Raw genomic sequence first — 26,591 nt, forward strand, 5'->3', positions numbered from 1 at the left:
TTGTAAAATATTAATACAACATTTGTCATTTTTAGACTTATTGCCATTTTTTTTCTAGGAGCTATATGGTCAGTAGGGGTGTTCAAACCGAACCGAAAAACCGCACCAAATCGAAAAACCAAATCATACCGATTAAAAAACCCGACTAGGTTTGGTTTGACTTGGTTTGGTATTGAGTTAAAAAACCCGAACCAAACCGACATATAAATATATAAATTTTATTTATATTTTAAGACACTATAGTGAATTTTCTTTAGAAAATGTAGAAATATTTGGGATCCTCTAATGTATTAACCTTGAAAGCATAAATTAACGAAAAATTATTGTTAAACGACTAAGAAAATAACTATCATGTGTTACTAAAATAATTCTTCCATTAGAATATTTTAATAGATCATATGTCTGTCAATTTTTTTCATATTTACTAAACATATATTCACTTATCGAAGCTTTATCTATAATTTTAACAAAGTAAGATTGAAATAATATTCATGTAACAAAAAAACCCGTTAACCCGAAAAACCCGACCAAACCGAACCAATCCAACCGATATAGTCAATTTGGTTTGGTTTTGATAAAAGCCAAATCAACCTGTCCATGTACACCCCTAATGGCCAGCCTTTCATTTTCAAGTCTCTCAACGACCAAAAGGCTCAATATTAATATGTGGAGCATGATTTTTTCCTTTGTAGAGTTAACTGAATGGATCAACATTCATCATTTTCAAAAACTTATATGTTTAATTTATTTTATAACTTAAATATATTATTTAATAATATTTATGTGACTCATGAAAATTATTTATTCATTTGATATGGGTACATGTATGACTGTCCAACGGGACGGGACGTGACGAAATTAACGGGACGAAACGAGACGGGACGAGACGGTCGTCCCATCCCGTCCCGCTAACAAACGGGACGAGACGGTACGGTACGGAACGGGACGGGATGAGACGGGACGGGACGGGACGGAACGGGACGGGACGGGTTGGGATAGGCTCGTTGGCCTTAAGTGTATTTTTTTAAAAAAACATCTAGTTTTTTGAAAATTACTATGTTTTTAAAGTTTGCAACGGCTAGATTTTTGACTTATTTAATAACTTAAATGTTATTATGTTAAAACGAAAATTAGAAAACTAAGTAAAGAATTATAAAATATTAAAACAAAAGACTTGTAGTGAAATATTCTAGTAATTATAAATTTATAATAGAGTTATAATTTATTTAATATAATTTCAAAGTATTAACTATTAAGTAACTAAGACAATTAATCTACGCAGCCACCTTCTAGGAAGGGTTCTGTTTGAACTAGGCCTCTTAATAGCCAATTACAAATTATCATACTAATATTTTTGTAAGCTCCTATATAGTTTCTTTGTAACTTATCAATAATATCTCTCGGACATTGTTCTGGAATTGGCAGTGTTGAATGTTGATTGATGTTCTATGAGCTCCATGTCGTCATTGGTCCCAGTGCTAAGTATCTCATTGTATTTTTCTTCTTCCCTAGTGTTTAATTTTTCAAAACCAAGATTTCTTCTTTCTGCATTAATCCAACCTCTGAATAATACGGAAATCTCTAGGTTATCCTTTGCTAATGAATGTCTATGATCTCCGATTTGAAATATTGTTGCGCTAAAAGCATTCTCCGGTGCTAAGAATCAAGTTCATCATCAATAGAGGAATCAAAACATGTTATATCATCAATATCTTCCCATAAGAATTTCTACTCTAGACTTAGAAGTAGAAGGAGCAGTTTCACCACTTGTTGTTTCTATAGATTTATATTTATCAAACATTGATCTAGATTCTAACATAAGAATATATGTTAGCTTGGAAGTCTTCGAGAGATGGTTGTTCATATTCTTGAATTGCTAAATTTTGATAAATTTTACGAACAAGTCCCTTTGCACCTCTTAATTTTAAATATGGATTAAGTATTGTAGAAATTAAATAAACTTGGGGAATAGAGAAAAAATACTTTTTAAATTTTGCAATCATTTTATTAATGGCCGATGCATAAGTTGGATTTGTTTTATACTAACCAAATACAACAAAAATTCCACAAATATACCATAAAAACTCGCGGGACAGCTGGGACAGGGGGGACGGGACAGGCGGGACGTGACGTGACGTGACAAAATGGGACGAAATGGGACGGGATAAACGGGACGAAATGGTCGTCCCATTCCATCCCGTGTCCCGTTTAACATTGGCCCATCCCGTTTAACTTGGGGCAGGAGGGGACGAGACCGAGACAGGACTCGGGACGGACCGGCCCGGCCCGTCCTGTTGGACAGCCTCACGCAAAGCGCGTACACTAAAATTAGTCAATATTAAAATTAAATTGAACACGTATCTTCCTTCTTGAAAGGGGTGACACCCAATCCAAAAAAAAAAAGCATTTTTCTTTTCCTTTAAATCAATTTCTATGGCCAGAAAAAAACAATTTCTATGGTATCAACTTATTTTATAATTCTATTTCTTTTTTTGTACGATGTGTTAGTAGGGAATGAAGTCTTGGCTCCAAGCAAAGAAAAATTTATCTCTTCTATCTAAACTTATGTTATTAAAAAATTATTTTTATATTCACTAATATACCGTGCACTTTTTAACTAATATTGAAGAAAAATGGAAACTTTATCTCCACTAACTTTAAAAGGTAAATTATCACCATTCACCAAAGTGTGCACCTGTAAAAATTTGTTGCTGCAATATCTTACATAGTAACCCACCGATCAGTGTGCTCTTCTCGGCCAAACTTGATTATTAATATTCTTCATCTTGATTTTTTAAGTCACTATGTGTTTCTTTTGTTAATAAATTTAATAAACGAAGTGATATTTTATGGACCAAGATGAGTATGCTATTGGATAGCATGAAGGGAGTGAGCTTCAAGATTATCCCTATTTATTGCTGACCACTTCATTCCTTATTTTATCTACAGTTTTAATTACATACTACAAACATCAGTTGTATCCATGGAGAAAGCCAACTCTTTTATTCTTTCTGTTGTCTTGCAATTACTCTACTTGTTAGTGGCATGCATAGCCACAAACATAAGCACAGATCAATCAGCTCTTCTTGCCTTAAAATCCAGAGTTACTCTAAACTCTTCTCATCCCTTAACCCAAAATTGGTCTTCTCAATCTTCAGTTTGTGACTGGATTGGAGTCACTTGCGGCTCTCGCCATCATAGGGTGAGAGCACTCAATATATCAAACATGGACATTGTTGGAACCATTCCGCCACAGTTGGGAAACCTCTCGTTTCTCGTTTCTCTCGATATGAGCAGAAATAATTTTCTTGGAGACATCCCTCAAGATTTGTCTCGTTTACGTCGATTGAAGGTGATTGATCTGGGATACAATAATTTCAGTGGAGAGATTCCAATGTGGTTCGGTTTCTTTTCTGAGCTTCAAATCTTAATTCTTGATAACAACGGTTTCACTGCTATACCTCCTGCTTCTATTTCTAACCTGTCCAAGTTAGAAACTCTCAGTGTCAGTAATAATCATCTTCAAGGCAGTTTTCCCAAAGATATTGGCAATCTTCAGAGTTTAAAGGAGCTGGTTTTAGTCAGTAACCAACTTACTGGATCTATTCCATACTCCATTTTCAACATCTCCTCGTTGGAGACTTTAGCTCTCACATATAATCAATTATCAGGGAGTCTTCCTGCAGATATATGCCGCGGTCTGCAAAAAATAAAGAGCATTTCAATAATTTCCAACCAGTTGAGTGGTCACATTCCAGCTAGTTTGTCTAACTGCACACAACTGTATGACTTGTCATTGTCATACAATAACTTCAATGGGATCATTCCACCAGAAATTGTAAACTTGGAGAGGCTTGAGTTCTTAAACCTTGGGGGAAACCACCTGCAAGGTACATACTTGATAGGAGTAATACTTTTCTCAATTTGTTAGCATAAACACGTGATCTATAGAAAATTGTGACGTTAATATATAGGAGTAACATTGCATTTTAATTCAACAAGTCATGTTGCTCTTCCCTCATAATAATAGCCCCAGCCCTGCTCTATTTACTATCCTAGGTAGGCGATTGGACGTACATGATGTTTGGTTGGATGAACCTTCAACCTTTAAAAATAACTTTGGGGAAAAATAGAATTATTTTCAAAATAACCATTATGGGAACACCTTTTCCAATACAACAACTAAGGACCCGTTTGACCATAGATTTTGCCAAAATAAATTTGGGTTTTATTTGGCAAACACATGTTTGGCCATAAATTTTGCCTACATTTTGGCAAAATCTCAAATTGGTTGCTTTGTGTAAAAATAATTTGCAGGCATAATTCCAGCAAAGATTGGTAATTTACGAAATTTGCAGCAATTGCAACTGGAGAACAACGGCATCGTGGGTTCAATACCGCGCAGCATACGGAACATGACATCGCTATGGATACTTAATTTCAAGACCAACAATTTAACAGGTAAGTTTCGAGCAATGTGTTGTTGTTTGGCCATCCAGATATACTCTTTCTGAATGGTTTAATGGAAACAAAATTAAATCTTTATGCTCTCTATGATGATGCAGGTGTTATACCCGGAGAGATTGGGAACCTTCACAAGTTGGAGAAACTTTATTTGCAATTTAATGAATTAAGTGGTTCCATACCGGAAGAGCTCTTCAATATCTCTACGCTAAGAAGGGTATCACTTTCTACGAATAATCTTTCGGGTAGTCTTCCATTAGCTTTCGGTTACTGGCCAACAAATCTACAGTTTTTGAATCTTTTTGGAAATAACATTGGTGGAGTAATACCCAGAGAGATTGGGAGCCTTCACAAATTGGAGGGACTTATTCTTCAACATAATAAACTAAGTGGTTCCCTACCCAGAGAGATTGGGAACCTTCACAAATTGGAGGTACTTGATCTTGGAGTTAATAAACTAAGTGGTTCCATACCGGAAGAGCTCTTCAATATCTCTAAGATAAGAGAGATGTCACTTGGATTTAATAACATTTCGGGCAGTCTTCCATCTGCTTCAAGCTACTGTCAAACAAATCTACATTATCTGAATCTTGGTGTGAACAACATAGATGGAGTTATACCTAGCTCAATCTCCAATTCTTCAAATCTAAAGGAATTATATCTGAACAACAACAAATTCAGTGGCCCGATTCCTAACTCTTTGGGGGATTTGAGACAGCTTGAACGTTTGACGTTGTTCGAAAACAACTTATCATCTCCGCACCTAAGTATCTTAACTTCTTTGGCGAACTGCAGATCTTTGAAAGTGTTAGCGATATCGGATAATCCTCTTAATGGTGTTCTTCCAGATTCCATTGGCAATCTCTCCAGTTCTCTTGAACTATTTGGTTTAGGTGAAACTGAAATTAGGGGACAGATACCATTAGGAATTGGGAATTTAAGTAACTTAAACACTTTTTCCATATCCCGCAATGACTTGACTGGATCAGTGCCAAGATCAATATGTGATTTACATAATCTTCAAGGGTTCTATCTTTACCATAACAGATTAAATGGACCCTTACCAGACTGCCTTTGCAAATTGCCGGAGTTAGGCTTGGTTGATTTGTCTTATAATCAAATATCGGGTCCAATACCATATTGCATTGGCGATACTACCTCTTTGAGAAATATTTACCTAAATTCAAATAGGCTCACTAACATACCCATGAGTTTATGGAGCCTCAAAGATCTTGTTCGGCTGGACTTGTCCAATAATTCTTTGGTTGGTTCTTTACCTCCAGATTTCGGAAATTTGGATGCCATAACAGTAGTAGATTTGTCGAGGAATAACCTTTCAGGAAGTATTCCAACCACGGTCGGAGACTTGCAGAAACTAATTAATCTTTCTTTGGCTTTCAATGAGTTGCAAGGATCTATTCCTGAGTCACTCGGAAAAATGATAAGTTTGGAATCAGCGGATCTATCCAATAACATTCTTTCAGGTATGATTCCAAAATCATTAGAGGCACTTCGGTATCTGAAGAATTTCAATGTATCATTCAATAGATTAGAAGGTGAAATCCCAAATAAAGGACCCTTTCTCAACTTCACCTCTCAATCTTTTATGGGAAATGAAGAGTTATGTGGTGGTTTCCTTTTTCAACCTTGTAAGACTAGGACTTTTCATCAGTCAAGGAGAAGCAAAGTGCTTTTGATTGTACTTGTCACATTGGCAATTTCGTTGATGGGAATTGGCTCAATCGTTGTGTTCATGTTAAAGAGATGCGGAAAAAGAAAGGTTTCAACTCCACCCGAATCCTTACCTGCAACAACGATACTAGCCAGGATTTCATACATTGAAATCGAAAGGGCAACTCAGAGGTTCGACCAATGCAACTTGCTAGGCCATGGAGGTTTCGGTTCTGTTTACAAGGGCATCTTTGCAAATGGGATGGTTTTGGCAATCAAAGTGTTTAATTTACAGATTGAAGGTGCATTCAAGAGTTTTGATACTGAATGTGAAATTTTACGCAACCTTCGCCATAGAAATCTTACCAAAGTTATCAGCAGTTGTACTAACATGGATTTTAAAGCATTACTTCTAGAGTACATGCCCAATGGACGCCTAGAGCAATGGTTACATTCTGATGATTACTACTTGAATATGATCCAAAGATTAGACATAATGATCGATGTTGCATCAGCTTTGGAATATCTCCATCATGGTTATGCAACAGTCGTTGTACATGGCGACTTGAAGCCTAGTAACGTCTTACTAGACGAAAGGCTGGTTGGACATGTGAGTGACTTTGGCCTCACCAAGTTATTAGGAGAAGGGGAATCTATTGCTCATACTAACACACTTGCAACGATGGGCTATATTGCACCAGGTAACTTTCTTTTTTGGTCTTTTATTATCGAATATAAAGTGCTAATGTATCAAATAGTACGTAATCTTTCGTTTTCTAGTTTTATGTAATATATCACAGATTCATGAAAAAATGGTATTGAAACATCGAAATATAGAGCCCATTTGGCTTAGCTAAAATAGGAATGTAGCTTTTAAGCACCAAGTGCGGAAAATATTTTTTAAGTGCTGAAACTGATTTTATGAACAAGAAATTATGCGGTTAGATAGAAGTGCTGAGACTGAAATAAACAGTTGATGTGTTTGTTAAAAAAGTGCTAATCAACATTTTTTTCTATTAAAATGACCAAAATGCCATTAAGATGTTAATATCAAACAATAGATTATTGCAAGACTTTTCATTTCCAATACAAATTATTATATCTTTCAATTCATGTTTAAGTTATAAATTGAATAGAAAATTATTATCTCAAACGAATATAAGTTATTTATTGAAATAACATAGTACTAATTAATATATGCCCAACTTATCGCTTTTGACTTTTTTTGGGCTAAAGTACAAGACTTTTAGACAGTTTTTTTTGGCTTGCCAAACATCTTATTTGCTAGTTTTAATGTAACATATCACAGATTTTGCACGAAACAAGGGGTATTGAGAGCGTGGAAATATGACAATTTCAAACTCTATATTCATGCATCTACGACAATTAAGAAAAACTTGCAGTTTTTCGTTTCATTTGATTGTCTTACTCTTGGTTCATTCCCATTCCACCTATTTTTATTTTTTTAAAATTTTTATCTACTCAAGATAGTTTTAAATTTTTTTAATATCTTCCAAATACAAAGATATTACTTTCGTTTATTTATTTAGTTTGTTAAGAAACTAATTACTCTAGTAACATTGGATCAGAGTATGGATCAGTAGGATTAGTTTCTAGAAGATGTGATGTGTACAGCTACGGCATAATGCTCATGGAAACATTCACAAGAAAAAAGCCATATGATGAAATGTTTCAAGAAAATTTGAGCATGAGGAGTTGGGTCTGTAATTCAATACCTGCAACACCAGAAGATATTATTGATGCCACTTTATTGGATCCAGAAGAGATTGATTTCAAGAAAAAGTTACATTGTGTGTCCTCTATTTTGGAGTTGGCTTTGAATTGCACAACTGAATCTCCTAATGAGAGGCTGAACATGAAAGATGTCCTGGCAAATATCAAGAAGATCAAGCTGGAATTTCTTCGCAAATGATGTAGCAAGGTTTATGTGATGGTAAGTATCCAGCTTTTTCATCAATATTCTCATGTCATCCGGATAGAAATGATTATTTTCTTGTCTATACCATTTGTAAATGTAGAAATAAGATGTCTTAATTTAAGAAGGCAAAACAAAAGGAAAATAAAGGTCCAATGAAACTAAGAAAGAAATTTAACGTTCAAGAAATTTAGAGTTTCATTTATCAAAGGAAAATTATGAAAATAACTTAAGTCTCAATATTCACGCCCCATAACTCCGGCGTCCGGCAAGGTAAGATTGCAAGATTGGTCTCAAAAGAACCCCTAGTTTTAGAGAACAATCCCCAATTGTTTTCATCCTCATATTCATAACCAATCTTTACAGATCTTAATTTCTCTGGATTTTAGCTTCATTTGATGTTCTTCGCGTCATTTATGTGATGTTCTGACCAGCCATGGTTGCCTTCGTCTCTCCCCAGCTCCAAGCTGTGGGAGAGCCACATCAAGTACCTGTAAAGAATGTTCAAAATAATAGCACACACAATTCATACGCTGCCCAGTTGTCTCAACCAAAAGTAGCAACAACATCAAATCAAAAAATCTTAAAACATATTGAAGTTATTCATGGAGTTCCAACAATTCAATTCTCAATGGAAGAAAGGATGGAATTTGCAAAGGAGGAAGGTTTGCATCAAACTATTGTAGTGAAACTTTCTTCGAACTCTCCAGATTTATCCGCATTGAGAAGTTTACTGCCAAAATTTTTTGGCATCAAAGGACATGCTTTAATCAGGCAACTTGCCCCAAGGCAGTTGCTCATTAGGGTCGATCAACATGACGACTTCGTCAATTCACTTGCAAGGTCATTTAACTACTTTAAATACAATGGTAGGGAGCACCAAATCAGAACATTCCCATGGTCTATTGGATTTAATGTAAATGAGAAAACAACAAAGGCAGTGGTTTGGATTTCATTGCCTAATCTGCCAACTGAGTTGTTTGCAATGAAGGCTTTGTTGTCTATCGCTTCAGCAGTTGGCAAACCAATAGCCATTGACAAAGCAACTCAGACCAAGTCGCGTCCTAGTACTACAAGGGTGAAGGTTATCCTTGATTTAATGGATAAACTCCCTGATAAAATAAAGTTGCAATTTCTGGACAAACAAACGGGCAAATGGTTGAAATTTTTCAAGAGTTTGTTTATGATAATTTGCCATTATATTGCAACCATTGTAAACACCAAGGACATGATGAAAAAACATGTCGACATTTGAATGAAATGGCATCTGGAAGCAGGGCAGGTGAAGGAGATACTGTTCGTGCACAGTGAAGATCAGCTAAATGATAATGAAGGTCAATCAGTTAAGAAATTTCAAGGGGATTTGAGGCAATTGCTTGATGAAAAAAGAAGAATGCCTGTTGTGACTGTGGCTGCAGGTGTACAAAATGTTGTAACTGAAATTGATAAAATCCCAGTTGAAGCAGGTAGACAAGCTGAAACCTTATGCAGGGATTCAGAGGTTGTACCATTTGATGTACAAACTGGTAGAGATACACAGGCAAATAGTGTTGCAACGGGGCAATTTCAACTTGGTTTGCAAAAACATGCTGATGATTTAAACTCCCCATAAACCCTTACATTCGAGGACGAATGTTCCTAAGGGGGGGAGGGTGTTACAACCTATATCCACATGTGTTAGTTCATGCCATATATTAGTTAACATAAATCCAAGAAGGAATTATCTTTTAGATGATAAGAAGTCAATCCTATTGGTCTTAAGTGATACAAGAGTGTATAAGGGTGATTAACCAGTATTAGAAGTTAAACGAATCAAGGATGTTGTAACTCGTATTTTCAGGTAATCTAGCGGTGCTTAATACACTCAAGAGGTCATTTATTAAGGTATTTTAATCATATAATATCCGTATCATAAGTCTTGAAGTCAAACGAGTTATGAAACAAAAGTCGACAAAAGTTGTCGCAACTTAGGTTCATAATTTTACTTAAACATTAGGTCAAATGTTTCTAATCTTTTCTCATAATTTACAAGGAATTACGGGGTGATCTACCAACAAAATTAAAGATCTATGAGTCTAGTTTCCAACGCATTAAACCGTTCATCGATACGATCTCGGAGTAGAGAGATATTCGCGTTTTCGCGAGACTGCGCCAAGCACCTCTCTATGGGGCCCACTAAGGCAGTTTAAGATATTTGGACCTATATAGGATGCCTCCAACCCGTTTTAAGTCATTTCTTCTCACTATTTTCAGACCTTAGAACCCTAGGAACATCCTCTCAAGGTTCTCTCAAGATTCAAGACCCAAAAAAGGGCAAACAACACAAATCAAGTGTCGGGAATTCCGTGGCGCTAGTAAGTCTCTTGTTCTTCTTGTTGTTGCTCATTTTTGTGTCGTTCCAGCTTGTGTGGGAGGTTTTTTTAAAGGGTTTATGTTCTGTAAATACTCCCTCATGTTCTTAATATCAATCCTAGGTGATTTCAAGCCTTCTAAAGTGATTCTAGTGCCGAAAAATACTAATTGATCGCTAGTTTCGCTTTTTTGTTGTTGTGGCAGCATTGGAGGGATATTTCATGGAAATTTAAGGTCAAATTGGAGTTGTTCTTTCTGTATAAAGATAAGGAACCTCTTACTCTATATGTATTTAAGATTATCCAAGTTGCGGCTAAGCCATTGAAGCTAGAACTTGTGAGATATATATCGAAAGGCTTGGTAGTAATGTTATTGTTTTGTGGACTGTTTTGCATTGTTGTTGGGCTGCGTATTTTACTACTATCTTGTGGATTTTTGGAGGAGGAAGGGTGTGGATAAACACCATATATATGTAGGGTTATGGGCTGATAGTTATCCGTAACATTTCCAGGTTGTTTGACACGACTACGGTGGTCATCGTATGTATGAAGTGATTAGGCTGTGTGTGGACTATTTTGGGAGGCTCAATATGTTTATTATTGATGTTGTTTGGGCTGTTTGGTGACTGTTTTGAATGGTGTGAGGTCATATATATAGGGGAGGTGTTGTCCGTTTCATCGTAAAATAGGTTGTGGTCGATACATAATAGTTATGACGCTTAAATGATAACGATAGTATCGTTTCTCTTATTGTAGACTAAGGAGTTTTGACAATTGCATAGCTTGAGATTAGGGCAGTATATACAAGGTATGTGAGGCTATCCCTTTCCTTCTTTTGCACGACTCCGATTGTACATAATGTAATGAACGAGCTTCCAAGATACTCTACTCTTAGAAGCTAGCAGTACTTACATTGTTTTCTCTCTTATGGAACGATTGATGTTAATGTTGCTTCTCTTATTCTTATGTTATCAATGTTGTTCGTACTTCCTAAATCTTATAAGGTTCATAGTGAAGAGTTAGTCCTAATAACGTGTACAGAGGATACCGACCTTACGTCACTCCGAAAGGTTTAGAATGTGATTCTATGAGTCGAGCATGCATTATATATATGTATCTATTTTACTCTACCGAGCCACGCTATAGTTGGCCGGGTACGACACCTATTGTGCAACCACTGATCAGTTGGGTTTTACCGAGCTCCACGTGGCCGGGTACGATTCTACCGAGCCTTATGATGGCCGGGTACATTTTTTTTTACCGAGCCTGTTATGGCCGAGTACGATATGATGATGATGATGCCCACAGAGTCGAATGCTTTAAAGGTTTATGTATTTATACATATGTATCATGCATTTCATGTAAGTAGCCCTCAGAGGTACTAAGATGTTACAGGTTGTATATTCTCTATCCTTGCTTACATTACTGATCGTATTTATGGTTCCTTGCCTTACATACTCAGTACTTTATTCGTACTGACGTCCTTTTATTTGTGGATGCTGCATGTCGTGCTGCAGGTTGTCACACCTCCTTTTTATGCACCCGCGGGGGCGCAAGGGAGTTTTTTCCAATTAAAGGACAATCGAAACGGGATTGGTTTATTTATTTCAGAGTCGCCACTTGGGAGATTTAGGGTGTCCCAAGTCACCAATTTTAATCCCGAATCGAGGAAAAGAATGACTCCATATTACAGTCTGCGTACCAGAAATCCGGATAAGGAATTCTATTAACCCGGGAGAAGGTGTTAGGCATTCCCGAGTTCCGTGGTTCTAGCACGGTCGCTCAACTATTATATTTGGCTTGATTATCTGATTTTATACGCATATGAACTTATGTGCAAATTTTAACTTTTTACCGCTTTTATCATTTACTGTTATTTTTATCAAGAATGGCAACATCGTGGAAAACACACCTCGAACCACGTTACAATCAATGTACCCGTGGTTAGAGCTACATTTCAACTCTGTTGAGATTGGGATTTGGGTCACATAAATGTGCACCCGAGTTTAGGAAGATAACATTATTAAATACGTGCCTAAAGCAACTAGCGTATTGTTATTTTTGGGAAGGGCCGTGGAGTTCGCTAAACGGCCTGTCCCGCATTCTAAGTATTCTAATATATATACATTCAGAGGGCCCCGCAGCTTGTACATTTTTGTTTGTCGAGGCTCGTCTCATTCATTATTTTTTAATGGAATTTGCAACGTCATGGAAATGCATCTCCAACCACGTCACAATCAATGTACCCGTGATTAGAGGCACATTTCGATTCCGTTGAGATTTGGATTTGGGTCACATAAATGTGCACCCGAGTTTAAGGAGATAACATTATTAAGTACGCGCTTAAAGAGACTATCGCGTTATTATTCTGGGAGGGCCATGAGATTTGCTAAACGACCCGTCCTGGAAACTGAATGCTTCGATAATATACATTTAACGAGGGCCCCGCAGCTTGTGCAATTTTATTTATTTTTGTCGAGGCTCATCTCGTTCTTATTTTAAAAGGATATCCTATAGCAACTACGTTTCTTGTCGCGTTTGTCTCTACTAATTGAAAACAGTAGATAGTCCTAATTAATTACGTGCTTGAAAGTTATCTATAACAGCATTCAGAAATGTTTAAAAATCAGAAACGAGGCTGCGTACACAGTCAGCCGAACAAATAATCACGGGCCCAAATCCAGCCCATGCGTGATGGGCCAGACCTGGGCCATGGTTTGTTCGATGCGGGCCTGTTTGGTCCGTTTCGACCTGGGCTCGACCTTCGCGAGGTTGAGATTGGAAGCTATGTGTTCTTTGTCTTAAAACATGGTTTACCAGTTATATGAAACAGTTTATCGGAAAGGAAAGAACTTAACTAGTAGAGTACGATTTTCATACTTGGCATACCTTACAGAATTATACTACACCATTAAACTAAATCTAAGATACAACCTATTGCATTGGGCGTGCTTTTATCTACCAGCCTGCATATACAATTGGATGTCAAGTTACCCTACATATACAATTGCTATGTGTTAAAGCTAACCCAGTATCCGAACAAACTACAAGCTATCATACATCCCGGATCATTCAGTGTACAGGCTATGCATAAAATAAATGATCTTCAACCCTTTTCTTTGTATTCATACTCAACTTCAGATTACATTGACAGTATTAGTTGTGTACCTGGTATAGAAGAACAAAAGAAGAAAGGAATGATCAGCTGGGCAGTATGCAATAAACACAGCAACAGCAGATACACAGCAACAACACAGCAACAAACCAACAACCACAAGTGTTTTCCACAGTCCACAGACAACCAACAACAATTTCCAGAACAAAGAAAACCAGCAGATGGTCGAGCACCAAACAAGTAATCCCAGAAAGAGTAATGAAACAAACAGAAGTAACAGAGTGTTCTATGCAGCAACACCAGCAGTCCAACAATCACAAACAGCTCAATCAGTGCAAACAACAGAACTTGGCCGAGACAACTTGACCAAATACAAACTCTTATGTAGCTTTCAGACAGTGTTTTGGTTACAGTGTTTACTAGAAATTTCCTTATGTTTTCAGTTTTTTCTTTAAGCTCACAAGACCTCTCTTAAGACTCAAAATTTTTTCCAGCCCATTTTAAGTTCTGAAATGGCCTATTTATAAACCAAACGACCCAGTGCAGCTAAGCTGCCTGGATCCTCCCACTTGCAGACTGCCCATACTCTTTAAACCCATGCTTAAGCATCTTTTGATGCCAGCCATTTTGTTCCCCACGCCTGGCTTTTTATTTAATCAAGAGTTATGGGTTCATTTAAGTATTCATTTTAAACCCCATACTCTTGTGTCTTGTTCCCCATTGGTATTAGTTTAATCCCAAATTAGTACCCTACTTGTCAGCTCATTTAAACTAAGCCTTTTTGTTCTTTTCAAACCCCAGACTACCCTTGTTAAGCCTTGCTTATTACTGCCCTGCCCATTGCAGCATCAGGGCATTCTGAACTCACGAAAGTTCAAATTCAGGACTGCCCTGGACTGAACCTTTTCAGTCATTTTTGCAATGCAAACAAGCTCATTTCAGACGATGCCGGGCATTCAGTCAGTGACAAGGTTCAATTAGTCATGTGAAACTATTAGCTCATTTGATCCATTAGTTATAGAAAACTAATCGACGAGGTTTATCGAGTCGACTATGCTAAATACAACAGGTAATAATCAATCGTTCACATAAACAATACGTACAGGGACCCAAAAGGCATCAGACAACTTTTGTTCAATTACTGGGAACCTATATGAACTATTTATGCGACGACTATCCTAATCGAACATGTTTATCATAGGATACATTCAAATCACACACAGAAAACAATTGACCAAATAAAAGGTCTTTGACAGAGATGGAAGAAATCAGAAAAAATAACAAAAAGAACAAACAAACACAATGAAACATGCTGACAACTTAATTAGAACTAAACAAAGGGAAAGGAAAACTTACCGAAAAATGTTTAAACCAAACTGACCCAAATCTGACTCAACTTTGACCATTTGAGGCCGAACAAATTTTAACCAGGGTGTTCTCACATGAGAACACCTTGGTTAAGGTCCATTAAACCTCAAACCCTTGTTAAGGCCGGCTGGATTCCAAGGCTATCCGTGTTCTAGGTTTTGGATTTTCAGATCTGGTTTTTTAGGAGTTGTGGGTAGATTCGGACCAAACCAAGTCTGGTTTGGTCACGAGGAGGGTCCGGGGAGTGTCTGGTATGAAGATGGGGTGGTTTGGTATAGATCGAGTTTCGTCTCGAATCTTCAAATCCAGATTCGAGACGATGGAAGGTGATTCGAGGTACAGGGTTAGTAGATTTGTGTTCAGGGTGGTTGGATGTTTCAGGGGTGTGAAGGGGGTGGTCACCGGCGTTCATGCCGCCGGGTTCTGGTGAAAGGGAAACTAGGGCGGCATTAGGGTTTGGGGGTTTCAGGGCTTGGGGAAGGAGATGAGTGAAGGGGGGTTCGGATAGGGGGCGTGGGGTGTAAGGGAAGGCTTATATATGGTCTAGTGGTTTAGATCTGAGCCGTTGGATCAGATGATCTCAACGGCTTGGATCTGATGGTGAGGGGTGAGACGAAGCCGTTTGGTATTAAAACGGTATCGTTTGGGTTTAAGGGATGGATTGGGTTGGACCGGCTAAACAGGTCGGGTCACGGGTGCGTATGTGGACCGTTGGATCAAGAGGCTTAGACGGCTCAGATCGATTTGCCTGAAACGGCATCGTTTCGGGAGGTGCCTGGGCAGGCCTGGTCTGGACCGGGTCTTTGCATTGGCTTTGGGCCTAATTTTTTGGGGTCCAAACCGATTTTCCTTTCCCTTTTTAATTCAACAAATTAAACAAAAATTCTTAAAACAATGTAAAAATTAAAATAAGCTTATACACATATTGGGTGACACCTACAACGATTAACACACATATATTAGAATTTAAAAAATGGTTAAATCACAGCCTAGAGTAAAAGCTGCATATTTTTTGTGAATTTTCTTTTAAAAACCGAATTACGGCCCGATTACACACGGCATACTTATTGTATTTTTATTTGATAAGATTCAATGAAAAATGGATATAAACACAAAGGGCTACCAGCGCATGTCACATAAAAATTGAAAATTTGTACGGCGAGGCCATTTGCAATTATTTTGATTTCTTTTGGAGTGATTGTTCGTGAAGCAAAAATCACGTGCTTACACAGGTCCTAATAGACAGGCAGGTGCAGCTCCCCCACCACAGTAGACTGTCCAGTTCAGCGGTGATTGGCGAGATCCCTTCTCCGGACTTGCCTTGGTCTTGGTATGCAATTTTTGTTATAGACATTATGGGTATGTCGGGGCCCTGTTCCGGCTATGTTGCCACACTTATGTTCTTTTAGAGGCTCATAGACAGGTGTCGGCTCATGTATAGTTTGGTATGCCTTGTCGGCTAGGTTTTGTTGTATAGTCTTTCATAGTAGCGTGGTAGCTCATACCTTATATGTAGTTTCTTGATTGTCTGGTCATCCCCTGCTATGTATGTTCATGCCGTCATATTTTATTGCTGGTTGTCCATGATCTAGGTCTACCATTTATATTGATCTCGTCAGCCCTAAAAGATAATAATGAAGGTTAGATGAAATGTACGTTGGTGCTCGGCAAGTGTGGTCGGGTGCTAGTCATGGCCCTTCAGTTTGGGTCGTGACAAACTTGGTATCAGAGCAAGTTTGTCCTAGGGGTTGTCTAAGAGCCGTGTCTAGTAGAGTCTTGATTATGGATGTGTAGCGCGCCACATTTATAATCAGGAGGCTACATGACATCTAGGGTTGTTACCTTTTTCCTGAATCTAGATCGTGCGTAGAGTTGAGTCGTAAGTGTTCGTCTCTAATATTCACCTTGTTTTCTTTCAGCAATGCCTTCAACTAGGAAGCAAACGATTAGTAGACGGCTTGATACAGCAACGGGAGAGGGTACCAGTCAGGTGCCCCAAGTCAGAGCAGGACAAAGTGAGGCTCAAAGTGAGATGCCCTCTCATACCTCATCTACTCCATCTCCTCCAGAGGATATTAGAAGGCACCCAGCGCCTCCAGTTCCTCCGTCTGGCACTCCAGACTAGGATATGCGGAGTGCTTTGCAGTTATTGACTACCTTGGTAGCTGCTCAGACTCAGAGGCAGAATACAGGTGCTGCTGAGAAACCAGTTAGTACAAGAGTTCGTGATTTTATTAATTTAGACCCTCCAGTGTTTACCGGATCAGACCCCAAGGAGGACCCACAAACTTTTATTGACCAGGTTCATTGTACACTTTGGGTTATGCATGTTAGTGATACAGAGGCAGTAGAGTTGGCTTCTTATCGGCTACGGGATTTAGCGGTTCTCTGGTATGATAGTTGGGAGAGATCCAAGGGTCCGAACCCTCCTCCAGCTGTGTGGAAGGAATTTTCTGAGGCCTTTCTTCGTCACTACTTGCCAGTTGAGATACGACGAGCTAGAGCTGATAAGTTCTTGAACCTTAGACAAGGTAATATGAGTGTGCGAGAGTACAGTATGCAGTTTGATTCTTTGGCAAGGTATGCTCCCCATATGGTGGCCCAGATGAGTGATAGGGTGCATATGTTCGTGAATGGGTTGGGACCACATCTGATAAATGAGTGTACGACAGCCTCCTTGGTGGAGGGCATGGATATTTCCCGTATTCAAGCTTATGCCCAAACCCTAGAGGATCGTAAGCGCCAGCAGAGGGCAGTTAGGGAGCAGGATAGAGGCCAGCATAAGAGGGCGAGATTTGCAGGGTATTCTGATGACTTCAGAGGCCGCATCAGGCCACAGTTTTCAAGGAGTTCGGCGCCACCTGTAGCTAGTGCTCCTCCACAGTTTCATAGGCCTCGATATGATCGATCCTATTCTAGTCCAGGTCAGAGTTCGCGGTCATCTGGCTCGCAACATCACAGGGATACTAGTCAGATGAGACCACCAACACCACATTGTGATCAGTGCGGCAAGGCCCACTTTGGACTGTGTCGTCGAGGGTCTGATGCATGCTATTCGTGCGGGCAGCCTGGCCATATGATGCGGGATTGTCCTAATAGAGGAGGTGATGGTATGGCTCAGCCGACTGGATCTGTGTCTGGTTCTTCCTCATCAGTTCGACCTCCAGCACGGGGTTTTCAGCAGTCGACAGGTCGTGGTAGGGGTAGAGGTGCAGTGCCGAGTTCGAGTGGTTCTCAAAATCGAACCTATGCTCTAGTAGGTCGACAGGATCTCGAGTCGTCTCCAGATGTTGTTACAGGTATTATATCTATGTTTTCTTATGATGTATATGCGCTGATTGATCCGGGATCTACATTATCATATGTTACACCCTTTGTGGCTAATAAGTTTGGCATTGAACCTGAATTGATAAGTAAACCCCTCGCGGTATCTACTCCGATAGGAGATTCTGTGATTGCTAGAAGGGTATATAAAGGTTGCACTGTGATGATTTGTAGTCGTCAAACCTCGGCAAATTTATTTGAGTTAGAAATGGTTGATTTTGATGTGATAATGGGAATGGACTGGTTGGCCTCATGCTATGCAAATGTTGACTGTCGTACGAAGATGGTTAGGTTCCAATTTCCGGGTGAACCCGTCATTGAATGGAAAGGGAACATTACTACACCGAAAGGTAGGTTTATTTCCTATCTTAAGGCAAGGAAAATGATCTCAAAAGGTTACATTTATCATCTCGTTCGCGTTAGGGATGCGGAGGCGAAACCGCCTACTTTACAATCAATCCCTGTGGTCAACGAATTCCCAGATGTTTTCCTAGATGAACTCCCAGGCCTTCCTCCTGAAAGGGAGATTGAGTTTAGCATTGATGTGTTGCCTGACACTCAACCGATCTCTATTCCTCCGTACAGAATGGCCCCGGCAGATTTGCGAGAGTTGAAGGTGCAGTTGAAGGACTTGCTAGATAAGGGCTTTATTAGGCCTAGCACTTCACCTTGGGGTGCACCAGTCCTATTCGTGCGGAAGAAAGACGGGTCGTTATGGATGTGTATCGACTATCGACAGTTGAATAAGTCTACTATAAAGAACAAGTATCCACTTCCAAGAATTGATGACCTGTTTGACCAACTCCAGGGTGCCAAGTATTTCTCTAAGATTGATTTACGTTCAGGGTATCATCAGGTGAGGGTTAGGGAGAAGGATATTCCAAAGACGGCCTTCCGGACAAGATATGGGCACTTTGAGTTCTTGGTGATGTCGTTCGGGCTAACAAATGCCCCAGCAGCTTTTATGGATCTCATGAATACTATATTCAGGCCCTATCTTGATGTGTTCGTGATTGTATTCATTGATGACATTCTAGTGTATTCTCGTTCGGAGGTGGAACATGCGGGCCACTTGCGGATAGTATTACAGACGCTTCAGGATCGTAAGTTATATGCTAAGCTCTCCAAATGTGAATTCTGGCTGAACTCAGTAGCATTCCTTGGCCATGTAATATCTGATGAGGGTATTAGTGTCGACACTCAGAAGATCGATGCAGTAAAGAATTGGCCGAGACCTACAACACCATCAGAAGTCCGCAGCTTCCTAGGGCTAGTAGGATATTATAGGCGGTTTGTAGAAGGATTTTCCTCTATATCATCACCATTGACTAAGTTAACACAAAAAGCTACCAAATTCCAGTGGTCTGACACTTGTGAACGTAGTTTTCAGGAGCTGAAGAATCGATTGACATCTGCACCAGTGCTCACTCTTCCTGAAAGAACAGAAGGTTATGTGGTGTATTGTGATGCCTCAGGTATAGGTTTGGGGTGCGTATTGATGCAGCGTGGGAATGTGATTGCTTATGCATCAAGACAATTGAAGAAGCATGAAAAGAATTATCCAACCCATGATTTGGAATTGGCTGCAGTAATATATGCTTTGAAGATATGGCGGCACTACTTATACGGCGTCCATGTTGACATCTACACAGATCACAAGAGTTTACAATACATCTTCAAGCAGAAAGAGTTGAATTTGAGGCAGCGTAGGTGGCTTGAATTATTGAAAGACTACGACGTCGAGATATTGTATCATCCCGGTAAAGCCAATGTTGTGGCAGACGCTCTCAGCCGTAAATCAATGGGAAGCTTAGTACATATTGAGGCAGGTAGATGGGGGTTGATTAAAGAGCTTCATCAGCTAGCCAATATGAGAATCAGATTGTTAGACTCTGATGACGGAGGTGTTACTGTACAGAATACATCAGAATCATCTTTGGTAGCCGAGGTAAAAGCACGACAATATGAAGATCCTATCTTAGTACGATTAAGAGAAAGCATTCAACAGTGTAAAAGTATGGCTTTTGGGATCGGAAAAGACGGGGCACTGAGATACCAGAGCCGATTATGTGTGCCTAATGTGGCAGGGTTGCGAGAGAAGATTATGAATGAGATTCATCAATCTCGATATTCCATCCATCCCGGCTCGACAAAGATGTATCATGATGTCAAGGAGCAGTATTAGTGGGATAATATGAAGAAGTCTATTGCAGAATTTGTAGCCCAGTGTCCCAATTGTCAACAAGTAAAGATAGAACATCAGAAACCCGGTGGATTGCTTCAAAATATAGAGATTCCGACCTGGAAGTGGGAGGTGATTAATATGGACTTCATTATTGGAATACCTCGCTCTTATCATAAGTTTGACTCCATCTGGGTGATAATTGATCGACTTACAAAATGTGCCCATTTTCTGCCAGTGAAGACAACTTACACGGCTGAAGATTATGCAAAGTTGTATATCAAGGAGATTGTTAGGCTTCATGGTGTGCCCATATCTATTATATCAGACCGAGGAGCTCAATTTACGGCTAACTTTTGGAGGTCTTTCCAGAAGGGTTTAGGCACACAGGTAAATCTCAGCACTGCATTTCATCCGCAGACTGACGGACAGGCTGAACGTACCATTTAGACACTGGAAGATATGCTACGAGCATGTGTTCTAGATTTTAAGGGAATTGGGATGATCATCTTCCGCTCATAGAATTCGCCTATAACAATAGCTACCATTCCAGTATTAAAATGGCCCCATACGAGGCACTATACGGGAGGAGATGTAGATCACCAGTTGGATGGTTCGAAGTGGGTGAAACAGAATTATATGGGCCAGATTTGATTCACCAAGCTATTGAGAAGGTGAAAGTGATACAGGAGCGATTGAGGACGGCACAAAGCAGGCAAAAATCTTATTCTGATGTCCGACGTCGTGATCTAGAGTTTGAGGTTGGTGATTGGGTTTTCCTGAGGATCTCACCAATGAAGGGTATTATGCGTTTTGGGAAGAAAGGTAAGCTGAGTCCAAGGTATATCAGGCCGTATAAAATTCTTCGACGGATTGGACAGGTTGCTTATGAGTTAGAATTGCCATCCGAATTGGAATTTGTCCACCCGGTATTCCATGTATCTATGTTGAGAAAATGTATTGGAAACCCTTCTCGAGTCGTCCCTATCAAAGATGTACAAGTTACAGAGGACCTATCATATGAAGAAGTGCCAGTGGCGATATTAGATCGGCAAGTCCGCAAGCTGAGAACAAAAGATGTAGCTTCCGTCAAAGTATTGTGGAGGAACAAAAATATGGAAGAAATGACATGGGAAGCAGAAGAGAAGATGAAGTCTAAATACCGTTACTTATTCCAGAATGAAGATAACAAGGATGCTGGTGGAAGACAGGATACATTGGAAGGTGAAACGGCTCTATGAGGTAAGCAATAATTTGAGAATACTCCTTCTTAATACAAAATGGTGATATGTAGATAATGTAAATACGCATAATGCTTTGTGTAACCTTGTGAAGCCATATGTTGGGCTTAATTACTTGCAAGTTTTGCTAGTGACCATTTTATAGGGGAAAATTGATCGGAAATTTCCATTAGAATCCACGATGATTTAAACTCCCCATAAACCCTTACATTCGAGGATGAATGTTCCTAAGCGGGGGAGGGTGTTACAACCCATATCCACATATGTTAGTTCATGCCATATATTAGTTAACATAAATCCAAGAAGTAATTATCTTTTAGATGATAAGAAGTCAATCCTATTGGTCTTAAGTGATACAAGAGTGTATAAGGGTGATTAACCAGTATTAGAAGTTAAACGAATCAAGGATGTTGTAACTCGTATTTTCAGGTAATCTAGCGGTACTTAATACACTCAAGAGGTCATTTATTAAGGGATTTTAATCATATAATATCCGTATCATAAGTCTTGAAGTCAAACGAGTTATGAAACAAAAGTCGACAAAAGTTGTCGCAACTTAGGTTCATAGTTTTACTTAAACATTAGGTCAAATGTTTCTAATCTTTTCTCATAATTTACAAGGAATTACGGGGTGATCTACCAACCAAATTAAATATATATGAGTCTAGTTTCCAACGCATTAAACCGTTCATCGATACGATCTCTGAGTAGAGATATATTCGCGTTTTCGCGAGACTGCGCCAAACACCTCTCTATGGGGCCCACTAAGGCGGTTTAAGATATTTGGACCTATATAGGATGCCTCCAACCCGTTTTAAGTCATTTATTCTCACTATATTCAGACCTTAGAACCCTAGGAACATCCTCTCAAGGTTCTCTCAAGATTCAAGACCCAAAAAAGGGAAAACAACACAAATCAAGTGTCGGGAATTCCGTGGCGCTAGTAAGTCTCTTGTTCTTCTTGTTGTTGCTCATTTTTGTGTCGTTCCAGCTCGTGTGGGAGGTTGTTTTAAAGGGTTTATGTTCTGTAAATACTCCCTCATGTTCTTAATATCAATCCTAGGTGATTTCAAGCCTTCTAAAGTGATTCTAGTGCCGAAAAACACTAATTGATCGCTAGTTTCGCTTTTTGTTGTTGTGGCAGCATTGGAGGGATATTTCATGGAAATTTAAGGTCAAATTGGAGTTGTTCTTTCTGTATAAAGGTAAGGAACCCCTTACTCTATATGTATTTAAGATTATCCAAGTTGCGGCTAAGCCATTGAAGCTAGAACTTGTGAGATATATATCAAAAGGCTTGGTAGTAATGTTATTGTTTTGTGGACTGTTTTGCGTTGTTGTTGGGCTGCGTATTTTACTACTATCTTGTGGAGTTTTGGAGGAGGAAGGGTGTGGATAAACACCATATATATGTAGGGTTATGGGCTGATAGTTATCCGTAACATTTCCAGGTTGTTTGACACGACTACGGTGGTCGTCGTATGTATGAAGTGATTAGGCTGTGTGTGGACTATTTTGGGAGGCTCAATATGTTTATTATTGATGTTGTTTGGGCTGTTTGGTGACTGTTTTGAATGGTGTGAGGTCATATATATAGGGGAGGTGCTGTCCGTTTCATCGTAAAATAGGTTGTGGTCGATACATAATAGTTATGACGCTTAAATGATAACGATAGTATCGTTTCTCTTATTGTAGACTAAGGAGTTTTGACAATTGCATAGCTTGAGATTGGGGCAGTATATACAAGGTATGTGAGGCTATCCCTTTCCTTCTTTTGCACGACTCCGATTGTACATAATGTAATGAACGAGCTTCCAAGATACTCTACTCTTAGAAGCTAGCAGTACTTACATTGTTTTCCCTCTTATGGAACGATTGATGTTAATGTTGCTTCTCTTATTCTTATGTTATCAATGTTGTTCGTACTTCCTAAATCTTATAAGGTTCATAGTGAAGAGTTAGTCCTAATAACGTGTACAGAGGATACCGACCTTACGTCACTCCGAAAGGTTTAGAATGTGATTCTATGAGTCGAGCATGCATTATATATATGTATCTATTTTACTCTACCGAGCCACGCTATAGTTGGCCGGGTACGGCACCTATTGTGCAACCACTGATCAGTTGGGTTTTACCGAGCTCCACGTGGCCGGGTACGATTCTACCGAGCCTTATGATGGCCGGGTACGTTTTTTTTACCGAGCCTATTATGGTCGGGTACGATATGATGATGATGATGCCCACAGAGGCGAATGCTTTAAAGGTTTATGTATTTATACATATGTATCATGCATTTCATGTAAGTAGCCCTCAGAGGTACTAAGATGTTACAGGTTGTATATTCTCTATCCTTGCTTACATTACTGATCGTATTTATGGTTCCTTGCCTTACATACTCAGTACTTTATTCGTACTGACGTCCTTTTATTTGTGGATGTTGCATGTCGTGCTGCAGGTCCTGATAGACAGGCAGGTGCAGCTCCCCCACCACAGTAGACTGTCCAGTTCAGCGGTGATTGGCGAGATCCCTTCTCCGGACTTGCCTTGGTCTTGGTATGCAATTTTTGTTATAGACATTATGGGTATGTCGGGGCCCTGTTCCGGCTATGTTGCAACACTTATGTTCTTTTAAAGGCTCATAGACAGGTGTCGGCTCATGTATAGTTTGGTATGCCTTGTCGGCTAGTTTTTGTTGTATAGTCTTTCATAGTAGCGTGGTAGCTCATACCTTATATGTAGTTTCTTGATTGTCTGGTCATCCCCTGCTATGTATGTTCATGTCGTCATATTTTATTGCTGGTTGTCCATGATCTAGGTCTACCATTTATATTGATCTCGTCAGCCCTAAAAGATAATAATGAAGGTTAGATGAAATGTACGTTGGTGCTCGGCAAGTGTGGTCGGGTGCTAGTCATGGCCCTTCAGTTTGGGTCGTGACAAAGGGGCCCCTCCAGGAGTCTGCACACCCCCAGTGAGCGTGGATACCCATTGCTGTGAATCCAATTGTGCAAGCAAACGACAATTTGGCTTTTTCTAATGCTACAGCTGTTTTGTCAACTAATGAAGGCCCAAAGGATGCTGTTGAACCTGGGCTGATGGATGACAGTACTTTAGACGCAGCTGTTCAAGCACTCTTTGCCAAGAATAATCCAACAGTAACAGCTGCGTCAAAAGATGCAAATTTAATATAAGTTGCTGATCGAGATGCTTCTACTGTTTCGAAGTTGGATGACACTGCCGGCGATGATCGTGGAGATGCTGAAGTTAAAAATTTAAAGGCTATTGTTGCATTGAAGGGAGCTAGTGATCGAGATGCTGCTGGGGTTGCTGAACCAACAGCTGATCGAGCAACCAATGCCAAGAATCATGGAACAAATGTGTTTGTAGGACTGTCACACCTCCTTTTTGCGCGCCTACCCCGAAGGATAAATGCACGAGAGAATTTTTCCAATTTAAGTGACAATATTCGAAATGAGATTATTTATTTAATTTAGAGTCGCCACTTGGGAAAGGTTTGGCTTTTGGTGTCCCAAGTCACCGGTTTATCTTGAATCCCAAATCGAGGAAAATATTCGACTTTCCAAATGAAGTCTGCGAACCAAAAATTCTAAGTAAGGAATTCTGTTGACCCGAGGGAAGGTGTTAGGCACCCCCGAATCCCGTGGTTCTAGCACGGTCGATTAAATTGTTATAATGGCTATATATCTGATTTAAATACATGTTATGACTTATGTGCTTTTATTAAGTTTAAACCGCTTTTATTATTATTATTTTTTATGGAATTGCAACGTCGTGAAAATGCATTTCGAACCACGTCACAATCAATGCGCCCGTGGTTGTTAATACATTCCGACTCCGTCGAGATTTGGATTTGGGTCGCATAAATGCGCACCCGAATTTAAGAATGTAATTTAATTAAATCGCGCCTAAAGAGTCAAACGAGTTATTATCTTTAGGGAAAACGGTGAAGTTTACTAAACAGCCCATCCCGAGAAATCTAAATATTTATTACAACCAATTATTGAGGGCCCCGCAATTTGCATCTATACTTGGCGAGGCTCGTATCATTTTTTTGAAAGGATAAAACCTATAGTGACTACATTTTCTATTATGTTTGTCTCTAGATAAGGAAAGATCCTACTTAATTGCAAGTTTGAAAAGGGTGCAACTTCTTAGTCATTAGATCCATACGAACGTAAACGTGAAATTTGCGCTCAAATATGTACGAAAGATAATCAGTCACAAACCTTTAAACCCAGCCCAAATGGAATTCTAATTTACAGGAAATGAAGATATGTTAAGTAGGTATGTCATGCATTTAGTAATCATCCAGAAAGGGTAGTGCGTGCCTATTCAAATTAACAAATACCGATTGTTTATTTCTAGTTGTACGTACAAAAAAAACTTCCTTTCTAATTATCTACTTATGGGTTTCATAATGTTATTGAGAGTAAGAAAATGACTAGGAGATCATATTGAAGTTGGCATTGAGATTTTAATAAAACAAAGCTAATGTATCAACTTCCATTCATTACTAATACGTCGTTACACGTGGGAATTACAGATTCCAAAATCATTTGCATGTTTTAGTTACCTTTTGATGTTCAACAGCTAAATGTACAGGAGCTATAAATGTGGAGACAAGTGGATGAATATTGGTTTCCTATTCTAAGTTTAACTACAACATCTAGCATGAATTTAACTAAAAATCAGTTTTCAATCCATAGTAGGTTACTGATATCAAAAGTTCACAGCAAACCACTTCCTAACAAACTAAATATTGAACAACTACAAATCAGTTGAATGCTCATAACTACAAGCGTGTAGAACATGCTCAGATCAGGAATGTGGCTTCATTTCATTCAAGTTCAAAGTTACATCAGGGTGAGCTTAAGTCGTGTACCTGGATGTTGAAACAACAAGAAGAAAGGGAGAGTAG

At 39.2% G+C, this 26,591-nt stretch overlaps 1 protein-coding gene across 2 annotated transcripts; it reads left to right on the forward strand.

The window, feature by feature from the left end:
* Positions 1 to 2,875: 2,875 nt before the first annotated feature.
* Positions 2,876 to 13,997, forward strand: LOC107799195 (uncharacterized). Of its 2 annotated transcripts, none has more exons than XM_075250219.1 (5): positions 2,876 to 3,890; positions 4,318 to 4,461; positions 4,566 to 6,836; positions 7,725 to 8,089; positions 13,600 to 13,997. In XM_075250219.1, exons 1-4 carry the CDS (start codon positions 2,984 to 2,986, stop codon positions 8,066 to 8,068), a joined length of 3,666 nt encoding a protein of 1,221 aa, XP_075106320.1. In that variant the 5' UTR covers positions 2,876 to 2,983; the 3' UTR covers positions 8,069 to 8,089; positions 13,600 to 13,997. The 2 variants fall into 2 exon arrangements, with proteins under 2 accessions (XP_075106320.1, XP_075106319.1); XM_075250218.1 differs by lacking the exon at positions 13,600 to 13,997 and adding an exon at positions 11,940 to 12,563.
* The last annotated feature ends 12,594 nt before the right edge of the window (positions 13,998 to 26,591 follow it).

This window comes from Nicotiana tabacum, chromosome 3 (assembly GCF_000715075.1).
Source record: "Nicotiana tabacum cultivar K326 chromosome 3, ASM71507v2, whole genome shotgun sequence".
Lineage (NCBI taxonomy): Eukaryota > Viridiplantae > Streptophyta > Magnoliopsida > Solanales > Solanaceae > Nicotiana > Nicotiana tabacum.